This window comes from Artemia sp. Qi Xiang Cuo, chromosome 5, assembly GCF_049724085.1.
Source record: "Artemia sp. Qi Xiang Cuo chromosome 5, ASM4972408v1, whole genome shotgun sequence".
NCBI classification, from domain to species: domain Eukaryota; kingdom Metazoa; phylum Arthropoda; class Branchiopoda; order Anostraca; family Artemiidae; genus Artemia; species Artemia sp. Qi Xiang Cuo.
The window spans coordinates 20,608,446-20,625,538 of NC_142798.1; the positions used below are offsets into that span (position 1 = coordinate 20,608,446).

Below are 17,093 nucleotides of genomic sequence, written 5' to 3' on the forward strand. Positions count from 1 at the left end.
CAAACATTTTGAGAAATGTGTTACTAATCTATTCTGATTTTGGACTTGTATATTACAACGTTGGCCTCTTTCTATCAATTCCTTAAATAGCAGCTTTGGTGAAATCTAAACACTTTTTGATGACCAAGGATAAGAAACCATGAACGCCAACATCGGTGGAAATCAAAAATCATTTGTGAAAAATGCACTTAGTTGCTTTTGATTCCCTTTGACACTTTGCTCTTGACTTAAGAGTGTTGTAAATGAAGCGCAACCATTGTTAACCAAAAGGGGTAGGAGACGGAATGTACGCGCCGCTGACTAAAGTGGGCTATAGGGGGAGCGTGCATACTGTCTACATAAAGGGTAGGAACTTACAAACCGTTGATTAAAGGGGGTCAGAGACAGAGTTTTATACACCGTTTATTAAAAAGAGTTGAAGAGAGAAGTCACGTACTACTGAATAATGAGTTTTGGGGACGGAACGTGCGCTCTGTGACCAAAGAGGGGTAGAGATAGAGTGTACCTTTGACACAAAAGGCCTCCAAACAATTGCGAGTTGAATGAGATGTAATATGCTTACATTTGCGAAACTGCGGATCGAGTATACCTGGCAGGGGTGCGGGCCCAAGGACTTTGCTTTGGACCCTTCAGTCATATATACTGAAAATCTTTGTATGACTGATTTAAATGTGTTTTCATAGTTTCGTGCTCTGGCCCCTAGGCTGCACCTATCAAGTCACCCCCGGAGGCACATTCCTTGGACTTTTCAATATTGGAATTAAAATATTTATCTTCAAATTTTGTTCCGATGCAATGTAGCTGTGAAGATATGAAAGTTTGAGAAGTTTGTTATTACAGTTTTCTGAAAGTAAATATGAAGGGGTTTTGATAAAATAAAAGAATATCCGCAAATGCTACATAAAATTTGTTCTGTATTTTACAAATGGGATTTGCAAAACGATTTGGCTGCTCTAATTCATTTGATATTATGGGGTGGCTTTTGAATTTGTGATTTGAGTCCTAACCCTCTATACCGAGCATTCTTGATCGATGTTCCAGTATATTTTCTGGTTCCTGTTTTTGTTTTTTTGAAAAGATACTGTGTTTCATTTTTATTCACAAAAAGTGTTCCGAAATAAAGCTCTGATACGCTATTTTTGCAGTGTCTTGAAACTCAAAGAAGAACACTGTCGAAGCAACTGGTCAATAGTTGCAGTCAGAAATCCTCCAAAAAGTATTTACAGTTTTCCCACACCTTTGAAATTGATGTCTTGCAATACAGTGCATTTAGTAGAAAAGATACTGTGTTTCATTTTTATTCGCAAAAAGTGTTGCGAAATAAAGCTTTCATACGCTATTTTGGCAGTGTCTTGAAACCCAAGGAAGAACATTGTCGAAGCAACTGGTCAATAGTTGCAGTCAGAAATCCTCCAAAAAATATTTCAGGTTTTCAAACATCTTTGAAATTGATGTCTTGCAATGCAGTGCATTTAGTAGTGGCTGCAGCTGATTCATATTTCTTGCTTGACTTTCTCGAAAAAATATAGGTTGAATGATTACTAAGTTTGAAAATTATTATTCATTTAATAGTACTAACCATGAGGTTTTTGACCTACAGAAGGTGTAGGCAAGTCCAGCTTAGTTGTAATTTGTTTTTTTCTACATGGTCTTTCATTATGCTTCATTTCAAGTTCATTACTGCAGGAGAAAAATTCCTTTGTAAACTGATACCGACTTGCGTTCATAGATTGAAAGTTATTTCGATCATTTACTGCTCTTATGACTTTTCCGTTAGAATGTAAAAACTATTAGAATATCCATTAGAGTTCCATTACAATATCCTAGTGGAACTTCATTTGAAGAAGATTGTTCTCTGTCAGCCTTAGGCAGCGAAGAAGAAAAAAAAATCATTGCCTGAATTGGAAACACCATTCTCATCTATCTCAAAATGACTAATTCTCGTTCTTGTATGTGCTACAAAGCGAGGTCCGACAGACATTTATACTGGATGGATTGTAGGTTTTTCTAAACTTTAGGTAGTGAGATTTTTAATGAAGCCATCTATTATAAGAAAGCATGCACCTTCTAAGAAAGCGTCTTCTAAGAAAGCATCCATCGTAGCAGGCGCTATATAGGTTTTAATTCATCTTTAAATTACCAACTTTAAACCATTTCTATGTAACGTGTGACCATTTTTCAGGAAATAAATTTGGTTGACCCCTCGTCTGCCCTTGGTAAAGTTCTAGTTCATCAGATTCTTACTATATTATAAATAGCTGATTTAGACTCAGTGGAGAAACTTTTAGGGACGAATCTCGTTCCTAAATATATTCCAAGGGAGGTGTTATTAAACTGCTAACTTGCCCAATTCATCCTTTCTAGGGCTTAGAAGATTATATAGATAACAGGTCTAGGCTGCACCTATCTAGCCTAAATTTTGACAAAAAATGCTTTACCTTCATTTTGGGTTTTTGATTGCTTTTTCATTGGCTCTAGTTTTTGAAAACCCAGTTACTTATATTTAAGCAGGATTTTAAGTCATATCGATATTTTTCCCCAAATTTAAGAAATGAATTTTTAAATACTTAAAACATTTAAATCAGGATTGAGAAAAGATATAAGCCTAAAAACACTTTTCTTGTGCGTCACTTAAGCAGCACATATATTTAGTGATTCCACTTTTGTAACACAAAGATTGTAAAAGGTCATCAATGGTCTGTGTCCTTAGAGGAGGAGTGCCCTTATAAATGGTCAGTGCCTAGAGGAGGAAGAAGCATAGGTAGGTACTTCAAAATACCCTCCCAGGGAATCGTTAAGGCTCCGGATCTGTTCCTGAGAGTTTCATTCACCTAACTCGCTACTTTCCATAATCCACAAAAGCCCCTAATCTAGAATTTCACCTCAGGTAACTTCTTTTTGACAATGAACACTTGGATTCAACTATATATCGCACTACTAAAAAACATAATTTTTATAGCGGGATTTGAGGAGCCAGTAATAGGTAAGTTCATGAATTGTATAGTAAAATCGTGTTTCCAAAACAGTTGGAAAATATAAGTCCCTTTTGGCATAACTCCCCCAACCAGAATACAGTAGCCAAAAATATTCTATTTAAACAAAAAAACTTATGTTTTTTTTTGAAAATTATAAACAGCCAAGGTAGCTTAATAATAGTTTCAGAAATAACTATTTTTAAGCTATGGAGTCTAAATCAAGGAATATTATATTTGACAGTCATCTGATTCATCTTTTTAAGATTCCTTTAAAAAATAATGCTGTAGTACTTTTCGAAATAAACTCTTTGGAAGCTTCTTTAATGATCCAGATATTGCTTAAAAAGGGCGCTGCAACTTTAAATTTTCATTCGAATGAGCCCTCTTTTAATAACCTATGACCGCTGACTTGATAAAAATACCCTGGGAAAAAATAACAACGAACTTATGATTACAATGAACCCGCCACGAATTATTTCGAAAGCAAGAATCTAATTGTCTGTGTGGAAACTATAACATATGTATCAGTTCAAGCTGATAATTAGTTCATTGCAGACAGTTCGTCCGTTTAATTATTTTATTAGACTTTCGGTACTGAGATTCATAAGAATAAAATTTGATTTTTACGGAGATTAATTTAAAAATTTTTTCACAAGACAAGTTTTTCAAAGAAACATAAAGAGCTCCATTAAGCCAAAAATGAGCAATGATGAATGAGAACAATCTTCCAAGCGTAAAACTACCACAAATCACTATCAATAAACAAACGAAACTCAAAACGAACAGAAATTACAATAACTAACCAAGTCAAACTCGCTGCATAATTGTGGGGGGTTGACATGCCTAATATCCCTTAAGACATATTTGCTGGACCAAAATGGCTATCTCAAAATTTTGACTGGATGCGTTTGGAAAATGAATGGGATTGAGAGAAGGGCTGCTTGCCCTCCAATCTCTTGTTACTCTTAAAAAGGAGATCAGACACTCGCGGTGTAATTGGAGTGCAAGGGGGAGGACTCCCCAATGATAAATATATAGTAAAAACATTTTAAGCAAGTAAAAACAAAATAAAAACATTTTAAATATATCTTGTTTTCAGTAAAGAGCAAATTATGTTCTGGTCTTGAGAAGGCATGGGGGTTGTCAGCCCTAACTCTTGTTAATTTTTGCTCGTTTTGAGTTTGACTCGGTTACTTATTGTATGACTTAAATAAACAAAATATGTTTAAAATGTTTTAACTCTTTTAACTTTAATGAATAAAAATTATTAAAACTTTAAGGAATATATATCAGTAAATGTATACTAAACTGACAATCCATAGTCATTCTTTACATTAAAGTGCAAATTATGTTCTGGTCTTGAGAAGGTATGGGGTTGTCAAAGACGTAATTTTCAGACCTTTAAACCATACCGAACAAAATGCCTGTCTCAAAATTTTGATTACATGTGTTTTGGGAATTTATGGGCGGGGGGGGGGGGGGCTTGCTGCCGTTCAATTCATTTTGACTAATAAAAAGGGTACTAGCCCTTTCAATTTCCAATCGAATGAGCCTTTTCGAAGTTTCTACGACAGCAAATGACCACCTCAAAATTTCTCTAAGATACATTACGGGAAAATACGTGGTTTGGAGCGGTCGGGGCTATACACCCTTCGGTCACTCTGAATCCTGAAAAGGGCACTAGAAATTCTGATTACCAATCCAACATGCCCCCTCCAAAGTTTATACGATCACCCTCTCTATAAACACTTTATATACCCCCAGTGCATAACTTAGCTTGCCCTGAGGGCTGTGGGGGGAAAAGGGTTGTCATCCTCAAATACATAATTTCCGGTCCTTTCAATTACGTTGAACAAAATGGCTATCTCAAAATTCTTATTGGATGTGTTTGGAGAAGTGGTGGGCGAGGGAGTGGGGTTGTTGCCCTCCAATCACTTTCGACTATTAAAAAGGGCGCTGGCCTTTTTAATTTCCAGTCGAATGAGCTGTTTTCGAAGTTTCTACGACAACAAATGAACATCTCAAAACTTCTATCAGATGCACTTTGGTAAAATACGAGGTATGAGGGGGTGTCAACCCTCCGATCACTCTGAGTCTTAAATAGCGCACTAGAACTTCTGATTACGAATCCAATAAGCCCCCTCTAAACTTTTTACCATCACCCTTTCTATATATACCTTATATGCCCCCAGGGCATAACGTACAACTCTTGCCCTGGGGGCTGTGTGGAGGTCGCTATTCTCAAAGACATAATTTCAAGACCTTAAATTACGTTGAACAAAATGGCTAGCTCAAAATTATTATTGGATATGTTTGGGGAAATGGTGAGCATGGGAGGGGGGTTAGTTGCCCTCCAATTACTTTTGAGTATTAAAAATGGCACTGACCCTTTCAATTAACAATTGAATAAGCTGTTTTCAAAGTTTCTACGACAATAAATGGCAGCATCAATATTGAAATCAGATTAATTTCGAGAAAATACGTGGTGCAAGGGGGGGATATCCACCCTCCGATTACTCTGAATCTTAAAAATACCACTAGAACTTCTGATTACCAATCCCATATTCCCCCTCCAAAAGTTATACGATCACCTTTTCTATATGTACCTTATATGCCCCCAGGGAATGACTTACAACCCTTGCCCTCAGGGCTGTGGGGGGTTGTCATCCTCAAAGACATATTTTCCAGACCTTTCAACTACGTTGAACAAAATTGATATGATTGGGAATTGATTATTGGACGTGTTTTGGGAATTTATGGGTGTAGGGGGGGGGCTCTCCAATCACTTTGGACTAATAAACAGGGCATTGGCTCTTTCAATCTTCAATCGAATGAGCATTTTTCGAAGTTTCTTTGACAACAAATGGCCATCTAAAACTTTCTATCAGATGCATTTTGGGAAAATACGAGGTTTGTATGAGGGGGGGGGGGGTATCCACCCTTTGATCACTCTCAATCTTGAAAAATACGCTACAATTTCTGATTATCAATCCAATGAGCCCCTCCGAGGTTTAGACAATCACCCTTTCCATATATATCTTATATGCCCCCAGGACATAACTTACAAGCCTTGTCTTGAGAGCTCGGTGGGGGGGGGGGGCTGCCATTCTCAAAGACATAATTTCTGGACCTTTCAATTGCGTTGAACAAAATGGCTATCTAAAAATTTGGATTGGATGGGTCTGGGGAAATGGTGGGTATGAAGGAGAGGCTAGTTTTCCTCCAATCCCTTTCGACTATTAAAAAGGGCACTAGCCCTTCCAATTTCTAATCGAATGAGCTCATTGGATCAATCCAATGAGCCCCACCAAAGTTTATACGATCATCCTTTCTATATATAAACCTTATATGCCCCCAGGATATAACTTACAACCCTTGCCCTGACGGATGTGCCGGGGGGTGGGGGAGTTGTCATCCTCAAAGGCATAATTGCCGGACCTTTCGACTATGTTGAACAAAATGGCTATCTCAAAATTTTGATTGGATTTGTTTGGGGAAATGGTGGGCCTGGGGGGATTAGTTGCCCTCCAAACACTTTCGACTATTAAAGAGGGGACTAGCCCTTCCAATTTCCAATCAAGAGAGCCATTTTCGAAGTTTCTACGACAACTCCTTCGATACGAAGTGCCCTGCTCTAAAACCAAAAAAAAACAAATAATACATTGTGCCCACATTCCTCTTTACTTAAGCAGCGATATTGCGCTGCCTATGATTCAGCGGAACTTTTTTCTTCGATTGACGATCTACATACCATGTTTTTAGAATTTCCATGTCTTACTGTTACGAAGCTTCAGACTGCTGATCATGATAAACACTGAAAAGAAAACTACGAAAGCGGTAGTGCTCCTCTGCAACGCAACGAATTTTTAACAACGAACTAAAGTCGTAAATATTTACTTACATCATCTTATCTTTTGCATCTTCAAAGCTTTCTGAAACAAAATATGTTGGCTGGTATTCTGTTATTGGATATTTCGTTACTCCTGTTACTTCTGGATTAAAAGGTTTAAGTTCGGGTTTACCGCTCAAGCAGTACTCAAGCTCCCCAAATGATGACAGCAAACCTGCTCCGTAAGCTCTGAGATTTCCTTCTTGGCGACAAATCCCAAATTCGACAGTGAACCAGTAACACTACAATGAGATAATGAATTTAAAATGAGAAAAAAATTGAAGGAAAAAATTGAAAAAAATTGAAGGAAAAAAATTGAAGGAAAATTGAAGAAAAAAAAATTAAAATTAAAAAAAAATTGAAGATATCTTCATTAACAGCTGAATTCGTTAACGTATTTAGCGTCATTTTCTGACTGTGTTCAGTAACTGCTTCATCTTCTGAAAGAAGACGAAGAAAAAAAATCAAAAGATAACTAAGTATTGAAAACATATGGTATATGCAAGCACTTCAATCAGTCACTTGTTCTAAGAAACTTTCATTATTCTATTCTTGCACTCAACGGCAGGATACCATGCCAGTTCTGAAGAATATGAAAATGCTTGAATTACCAGGACTTCTGCTGAGTGTATGAGTCTCATGGGTAAATGCCCTTTGAATGTTCGATTTCATGGTTTTCAATCAGGGGGAACCCAGTTTGCACAATATGAAAGAATGTGATTTTATGATTTCCTTTCCTGCAATTTTAATATACTTTATCTAATTTTTGATTTTTTTCTGGCGAACTTTTCGGCAGAAAACGGAGTTTGAAATTTCTCAACATTTGGAAATTCGGTTTGGAATCTCTGATTTGTATTAAAAAAAAGAGAAAAAGAATGAAATTTTTTCAAAATTAAACAAAAAAAAAACAGAAAAAGAAGAAAAAAACATCTTTTACCACTGTAGAGTAAACGTTGCTGTATTATAAATACAAGACCATTTTGTTACTTCGTTGAGCAAGTTTTCGTTTTAAACAAAGAGCCGTTTTCGTTTATATTTTAGTTTTACATCCTATGATTGTTTGCAACTTATGATATCCTGTTATCTCTCTTTTTATAAATATCTAACCAAGCCGTGTCCAGCATTTTTGTTCGTGGGTGGGGGGGTATTTTATTGCAGTGGGGAGTGGGTTACAAGTTTTTTTTTCAAAAACGCATCAAGCATTTGCTTATACACATTTTTACGAGTTGGACTAACATTTAAAAGGGAGAAGGTTTCGAAACCCCCAAACCTCCCCCTCTAGATACGGTCTTGTATCTACCCTTATTTTCTTCTCTTTTTCAGTCTTCCTAAGCTTTTGCATACTTATATTGCATGATTTCCTGTGAAATTCTCTGTTAGATTATTATTTTACTTCATAATCATCCTTAAAGACACTACCCCCCCACCCCTCCTCTGGATACGGACTTGTATCTAACCTTATTTTCTTCACTTTTTCAGCCTTATTAAGCTTCTGCCTACTTATATTGCATGATTGCCGTTGAAGTTTTTCTCTGGGAGTATCATTTCAATCCATAATCATCCTTTAAGCACCTTTTAATTATTTGACATTGTCTTAGATGAACCGCAATAATTGAGTGGATCTATCCACGTATTATCCACCTAGTCATAGAAGCAAAATAGAGAAGCGGAAATGATTCCTTCGAGATTCCTTCCCCTAATTTCGGAACCAATTGATCCTGATAGTATTGGGGAAATCGCAATAACTACAGCATGGCAACACCTTATGCTTAGGGTTTGAACAGACATGGAAATTGTAAATTTGGATTGTACTATCGCTCTATTTGACAGATATTTCTCTTTTCTTTACTTTGCTAACAAGGAATTAGTAGGATAGCACTTTTCAAAAGACTTTTTTGAAGTGATCAACACTTTTCGCTTGGAATTCAATTTTCTTGTGGAATTGAATTTTTACATACTTTTATCTTCACATTAAGATAACATTTTAATCACCTTAAGATTAAACATTTGCTAACACTTTTCACCCTGACACTTTTCTTTTATCCAGCTTCACTTACCTAGGTAGTATCAAACAGTTCATAGTAACGAACTGTAAGTAAGGAGCGACCCGGCTCAATGGTAACCAAAACTCTAAAAAACGGAATTTTGATATCAATAGATACATCAAAAGAATCAGGTTTTAATTCTGATTTCAAATATATAACTTTCATCAAGTTTAGTCTTACCTCTCAAAAGTTACGCGCCTGCGAAAATTTGGCTGATTTTAGAAATAAGGGGGAAAGACCCCCTAAAAGTTATAGAACCTTAATGAAAATTACACCATCACATTCAGGGTATAAGAGAATCTGTAGAGGTTTCAAGCACCTATCTACAAAAATGTGGAATTTTGCATTTTTTACCAGAAGAAAGATCACGGATGCGTGTTTATTTATTTTTTTTATTTTTTTGTGTTTTTTTTTCCCAGGAGCGATCGTATCGCCGCAGTGGTCCTAGAATATCGTGGGAGGGCTCATTGGAACGGAAATTAAAAGTTCTAGTGCCCTTTTTAAGTGACCAAAAAAATGGAGGGTAAATAGGCCCCTCCCACGCTCATTTTTTCCCCAAAGTCACCCGATCAAAATTTTGAGATAGTCATTTTGTTCAGCATGGTCGAATATATGATAAATATGTCTTTTAGGATGACTTAGTCCCCCGAAGTCCCCGGGAGAGGGCTGAAAGTTATGAACTTTGCCCTATGTTAACATATAGTATTGGTTATTGGGAAGTATACAGACGTTTTCAGGGGGGGATTTTTTCTAGTAGGTGGGGATTGGGGGGGGGGAGTCGGGGGCTATATCGGAGGATCTTTCCATGAAGGAAGTTTTCATGCGGGAAGGGACATTGCTATGAAGGGGTGCCGGATTTCCCATCATTATTAAAGAAAAAGAATCAGAAATTAAATAAAAGAAACAAGTTTTTCAACCGAAAGTAAGGAGCAACACCAAAACATAAAACGAACAGAAAATTTTACGTATATGATTGGGTTCACCCCCTAGTCAATACCTCGCTCTTTAAGGCGAAGAATTTTTAGTATTTTCATAAAATCTACTTACTTTAATTAACGGCCTTTGTGAATAAGGGGTCATTTTTTAAAGAATTGGGACAAAATTCGAACTTTAGCTTAAAGAGCAAGGTATTGACTAGGGGCGAGCCACCTAATATATGTGTTAAAAATCTATGAATATAGAAGTTCGTTACGTAAGTTAATTCGTAAGTTACGCATACTTATTACTAATAAAAACGTTCTTAAATAAAATTAAACAAGTTTCGAGAAAGCCATTTAACCAAATAAAAGTAAAATGAATATGCATTTTTTTTTTAATTATTCCTGTACGGTGAGCCAAAATCAAAATCTGCGTTAATTCAAAAACGTTCAAAAATTAAATAAAAAAAAAAGTTTTTTCTTAACTGAAAATAAGGAACGACGTTAAAACTTAAAACGAACAGAAATTATCCCGTATATGACAGGGGCTGTCCCCTCCTCAACGCCTCGCTCTTTACGCTAAAGTTTGACTTTCTCACAACTCTATTTTTTTAAACAATAAAAAACTTTAGCGTAAAGAGCGAGGCGTTGAGGAGGGGACAGCCCCTTTCATATACAGGATAATTTCTGTTTCTTTAAATTTTAAAGTCGTTCCTTACTTTCAGTTAAAAAAAACGTGTTTTTTTTATTTAAGTATTAGTGAAGACGGTTCGTGCAGTGATGCTAAAAGTAGAATCGTAAAATCCCAGGGTATTTTTTCACAGTTGAACATAGTTGAAAGAATAGGTTAGCCAGAAAGTTTGAAGAATAGATAGGTCTGGGATCCAAGATTAGAATATTGGAATCTATGGTGATGACAATGGTGAAGCGTGGTTCTGAAGCGTGGGTGCTCAGAAAAACGTAGGAGGATTTGCTACATATTCGCCAAAAATTGTCTTCGGTTTGTTTGTTTGCCCATGTAACTGACCGTATTTCAAACAGTAAGCCAAACTCTTTCTAGGGCTATAATAAGAGAAAGGATGGCTAGGACAAAATCTCTGGATGAAGGATGATAAATCGCCAAAGATTGTCCTTATCGGCCAACCCTCTAGGGCCGAACGGAAAGCCTGTCGTCCCCCAATAGGGCGCGAGGATGTTGTAAGGAGAGATTTAAGGGAAGTAGGAACTTCTCGGGATGGTGTAAAGAAGGAGGCTTTCAATAGATTGGGATGGAAGGAAGAGGAACGTGCGTAGCTGTGTTGGCATCAGGCGGCTGCAGTGGGTTGCTAGTAGTAGTAGTTCTAGTAGAATCTATGCGATTATTTCGGCTATATGTTCAACAGCCGCCATTAGCGAAATACAATACAAAACATATAAAAAGAAAACAAACTTACTCTAGTTTGTTTGAGTAAGGTTGTTTTGTTTTTATTTGTTTTATATTGTAGTTCGCTAACGACGGCTGTTGAATATGTAGCCAAAATATTTGCATAGATTATACTACTGTGTTATTCACTATCTTCATAATTTCCTCGTTATCTTCTCCTCTTCGAGTATTTTTTTTTAAGCTTAAGCAGGATGTTCATTAAACAAATAGCGTCAAGTTATCTCGAAGTTTAGAATTTTGGCGTTTTAGCTTTATTTGGAAACACACATTAACGTATCTTAGACGCATTTAATTTTGAAAAAAAAATTTACAGGCTACTTTTCTTGAACTGAAAATTCAAGAAAAGTGTCCTATTTACCTGTTTTAAAATCCATTTAACTTCAAAACAGGCTCGTCTTTAGATGTTTTCCGAAATCTCATTTTAAACATGCCTTTTGAAGGCCACTACAATAACCCCTACCTAAAGATTGAGCTTCAACAGAAATTTTCCCCTGAAAAACAGAAGTTTATCAATTATAATATTTATTAAAGCCCACTCCAGCTTTCCGTGTCTAAAATTAGCTTTTTGTGATCAGTGTGCACCAACCTTTATGCCTATAAGCAAGAGGAGGGGGAAATCCCACCTCTCAAGCATTTATCAGAAAGATTCCCCTATTGAAAAAATTAAAAATAAAACCAGCCTAAATTGCAATTTACAAGTTTCAGATTTCCGATGAAAATTCATCGGATATTCATCATAGCATATTGACTGTTCACCACCTGTGTTAGCCTCACAAGTAGAAGCAGCGGTGTTTTTGCCTCATTGGAACTTGTCCAAGTAGCACTGCTGAGCGAAAAGTCGACATTATTTAATATTTGACACACGTTATTACGCGATAGTTTGCTTCTACAAATGTATGTTTTTCTCATTTTTATGCTTTTACATTTTTGAATTCCTCATTTTTGTCTTATTTGCACCTTTGTTCTTCGGAACCAGAATAACTTTACTACCATAGACTCATGCTGCGAAGACCCAAAGACGGAAGGGGTTACAAGGGTTTCGTAAGGAATATTAATCATCAAAAGTGTATATTTTTAGGCCCAAATATCAGAATATCTAAAAAAGATTACTAAAAAGTTTACTAAAAAATTTTACAAAATAACTAAAAAAGTTTTAGTTGTTTCAATATGTTTCTATTGAGTCCTAATGACCAACGTTGTCCTCTAACTAATCAATGGGAGTATGTTTTTCCATTTTTATTCTTTTCATTTTGCACAAATTTTGTCTATTATTTTGAATTCATCGCACCACAGAAGGCGGAGGGGGCTCCCCAAAGCTTCCAGGCTACATCACATGAATTTATTTATGTTGTCCTCAATGATTTGAAACTTCTACTTTTGTACTAAATCTGTTTTGATTTAGGATGGTAGGTCTTAGGTGAATATAGGCTTAAGTCAATACTATTTAAAAATTAGTTATTCATTTGCTTTGATTCAATTGCTAAGCAATTGTAAATTGCCAAGTAATTGTAAAATAACATCAATAACTAAACGTTAATAACTAACGCCTTATAACTGACGCGTTAGTACTCGTGCGTTTTCACCATCATTAAAGTATTTTCCTCTCAAGCCTGGAAATACGAGGCTTAGTGACCAATTTGATAAGAATAATAAGGTACGGTAAGTTACGAGGTAAGTAAGGTAAGGTAAGAAATTATAAATTCTCAGATCTTCCTGTTTTCTGTTGTTTCGTTTCTAATAGCACTGGCCTCTTCTTATATCGAGTTAATCTTTCAACTTTTAAATCTCAAGTCTACGCTATCCTATATATTGGACACAAAGAAAAAAGGCATACCCAGTATTAATGTCAGGATCATTTAAGGCTTGTAAATAAAGAAACGCTTCAAAGTTGGAGCTAAAAAAGAGCTATTTATTATTTGTAATATCTAGATACCATAAAAAGGGCTTGTTTTTGAGCTTAACATTACTTAATTGCAAGTAAATACATATACTTTTTATTTTTTAAATACTATTTAAAATTGATCTTTAAAGCATTCTGATATTTGGAAGTGGTTAAGTAGATTGTCAATAAGAGATTTTTGTCTGAGGAATCTTTAATCAAAAAGGATTAGACTTTATTAAGTTTAGAAAACCAAGCAATAGTAGTATCTTTTTTCTATTATATTTCAAAGATTTGGTCTTAAGTCCTTGAAGATAAAATCTCTTATAGAGTCTGACGATTCCAATAGATTTTTACTGGGAATTGGTTTAGAAGAGCTTCTAAAATTGCGAAAATATTCTAGTCAAAGCATGATTATTGCACTCCAAGTTTGGTTGAAAGAGCTGATTGAGCACGTTTTCTAATGGAAAGTATGCTGCTGATGAAAAGATTTCTGAAAAAGATTGTATCGTATATCATTGAGAAAGGGGTTGCTTAAACCTTTTCTTGGAAATAAGGCAATAAAAAGCAACTTGATTTACTTATGACTTTCCATCGATAACCTTATAGAAAACTGAAAAGAGCTTGCACCAACAAAATTTATGGCAGAATGTTTGAAAATGTGTTAGGACGTGGTGATATTAATGAATTGAAAATTTCTGGGCATGTTTGCAAGCCTAAAACTGACAGGCTTTTTAAAAAAAAATGGAAAAGGTTGCCTCGCCAACGCCATCTAGCATTTGGCCTACCCTGAGCTATTACATTCTTGTCTTTTCAGATGCTTCAAAATGTAGGGGAGGGCGAAGAAAGCAGAATATTGCCACCACTAGAATTACCATCTCAAAGACAAATATACTACTTAACCTACCAACATTAAGACCATCAACATGTAGGACTGCAGAAAAATAACATACCAAAAATTGTAGAGGGAATATAAACCTTAGTCTTATTAAATGAAAAAAAGAAAAATAACCTTCACTTGAAAGTAAGATCAAAGCTTTAAAAGAACCGATATTATTTCTTACATGAAGAGGGCTTCTCGATCTCCCGCTCATTACGCTAAAAAAATCTTAGTACTTTAAGAAAGCTTCTTATTTGAAGCAATAGACCCTTGGGTTTCAGGAGTCTTTCTTAGAGAATTGCAGCAAAAGTCAAACTTTAGTGTAAAGAGTGAGGGATGGAGTAGGGTTAACACCTCCTAATATACGGAATACTTTCTGTTCGTTTTAAGTTTCAATGTTGCTTCTTACATCTAGTGGACAAAAACCCGTTTTTTACTGTTTTTAAAATAATATCGAGAAATCCTCCTGCTTCTCCGCGGGAAACCCCCACAAAAAGTGCTTCCCGCGTAAAATCCCCCCTCCCCTGGAAAATTCCCCAGGACTATTCCATCCTTGCTGAAAATTCACCCAGTAAGTTTTCTGTAAACAATTCCCCCTGGAAAATTCTCCTGTTTTTTTTTTCATTTAGAAAAAATACGAAATTTCTCTTGCCGCTTAAAAATCTACCTATACCTCTGTCCGGGACTAAAGGGGTCTAATATATCATATACTTCTCAATTGCATTTACCGAAGTTTGACAATTTGGTACAGGCATCCTCCCTTTTCCTAAGCCTATGCGCTAGGGGTTATTAGTTACTATTAAATACACATCAAGCAGTAGCAATTTTCCTTCATGTCTATGTATTTTCGAAGACCACACTGCCTCTACATGACGTATAAATAACAGTTCAATAGGGAAAATCCCTTTATTTGACAGTGAACACACAAGAAAAATCTCTGGATATTTTGGTCGCATACACAGTGGCCGTTTTCAGCAGATAAACTGGTTATCTGCTGAAGACGGCCACTGTGTATGTGACCTGTGTTTGGTCACTGCGTTTCAGTCATATACACAGTGGCCGTCTTCAGCAGATAAACTGGTTATCTAGTGACGACGGCCACTGTGTATGTGACCAAAATATCCAGAGATTTTGTTTTGTCTCCCGTCTCTATATTCTTTGAACTCTCCTTTCACAGAGAAAGGGCTTTTAGAAACAGAATTCCAAAATGTTCGCAATTAGAATCAGATTGGCAAGATCATTTCCTTTATCTTTGTTTCAACATAAAAGTGTATGAATGACTAACCAGGGAGGAATTTCGCGTTGATTTCTAATATTAAGTCATAAATAGATATAAAATCAATTATTCAAATTATAACACAAATTTTTCTAATTAGCTGTTTTAATGGTTATAAGCTCCCAACAAGATTTTCCTGATAAAACTTTTTAAATGAAAGTGTCCAAATTTTGCACCCGTTGACGCCAGTTTAAATCCTAAAATGCTCAATGCGTATTTGGTCAGACTTTTGTTTATCTCTATATATTCATATGTGAGTGTAAGTGAACACTCTTCGAAAGTGACTGAGGCCCAGACCAAATAGGGGAGAGGGTTTGCTATTGCGGGACAATGGTACCGCATCACTATCAGAGGAGTCAATGGAGATGAGGAGAATTCCCAAGCATAAATTTCTGCCCCCCCCCCTAGATTCTGCAAATAACTTATTGGTATTTCCACTGAGAAATACATTTTTTTGGCAATGTCATTGAAAATCACCCTTTTTGGGAATCTTCAATAAAATTGTCGTTTTTTAGTATTTTCATTGGCAAAAAAAAAAAGAAATTCAGGCCCCCTAGATTTTGAAAAATTGATTTTCTCCCACCCCTGTTGTTTTGTGAATTGAAGTTCGTGCTCTTTATATGTAAAAAAAACAAGTTTTTTCAACTGGAAGTAAGGAGCAACATTAAAACTCAAATGAAAAAAATTATTCCGTATATGAAAGGGTTGCCCCTTCCTCCTCAATACCTTGCTCTTTACGGTAAAGATTTTAGCACTTTCAAAAAAAGAAGATTCCTATTCTAATTAAACGGTCCTTTGTGTTTCAGGAGTTGTTCTTAAGAAATTGGGACAAACAATCAAATTTTAGCGTAAAGAACAAGGTATTGAGGAGGGTCGACCCCTTCATATACAGAATAGTTTCTGTTCGTTATGAGTTTTAATGTTGCTCCTTGCTTTCAGTCGAGAAAACTTCTTTTTTTTCATTTAATTTCTGATCGTTTTTCAAATAATGCCAGTAAATCTGGCTCATCCTGCATGAAAGATTCCCTCCCCTCGTAGGAAATTCCTTCTTGAAAAGTTCCTCCCATGTAAAATACACCACCCCGTGAAACTTCACCCCGAAAATGCGATACTCACTGAAAATCCCCCCCCCCCCCATAAAATTTCTTGCAGAACATTCAGCCTGAACAAGTCTCCTTGGCATACTATTATTTGAAAAATACTTCATGTTCTAATCGTTTTTCCGATTACTTCAAAAATCCGCCTTCCCGTGGAAATAGAAACATCCAGAAAATTTTCCTCGGATAATTCTCCAGGAACGTCCTCCACGTTCAAAAGTGAATAGGCAAAGACCAAGTTAGACAAATAAAAATAATTTCGCATAGGAATTCTGTCAAATATCCCCAGTTTAAAATTGTTATCTCCAAATGCATATTTTTTGGAATTTTCAACTATGCTATCAAAATGGCTATCTCAAAATTTAGATCGAGTCCTTTTGGGGAAAAAAGTTACTTGAAGGGGGGGGGGGGTGATAATTGGCCTCCAATCTTTTTGGTGACTTAAAAACAGCATTGAGACTTTTAACTTTCGTTCAAATTAGCCTTTACCATTGAGGTTACCATTGAGCCGTGTCGCTCCTTACTTACAGTTCATTACCATGAACTGTTTGAAAAGGTTAAAACCAAACAACTCAAACACTGACAGTGAAGATTCTGAATTAAGCATTCTGGTTGAAGGCTCTGCATCTATCATACTTATTAAACATGCTTCTCATTTTATTAGCGATCTAAATAAATTTACTCAGAAATAGAACCGATTAACTTTTTGAAG

The 17,093-nt window shown here is 36.0% G+C and overlaps 1 protein-coding gene across 1 annotated transcript in view; it reads right to left on the bottom strand.

Moving 5' to 3' along the window:
• Positions 1-17,093, bottom strand: part of LOC148951937 (protein henna-like) — a 38,060-nt gene that overhangs the window by 933 nt on the left and 20,034 nt on the right. Inside the window, exon 6 of the mRNA XM_089089102.1 lies at positions 6,877-7,106. Coding sequence (XP_088945228.1) covers positions 6,877-7,106 — 230 coding nt within the window. The remainder of the gene's footprint in view (positions 1-6,876; positions 7,107-17,093) is intronic.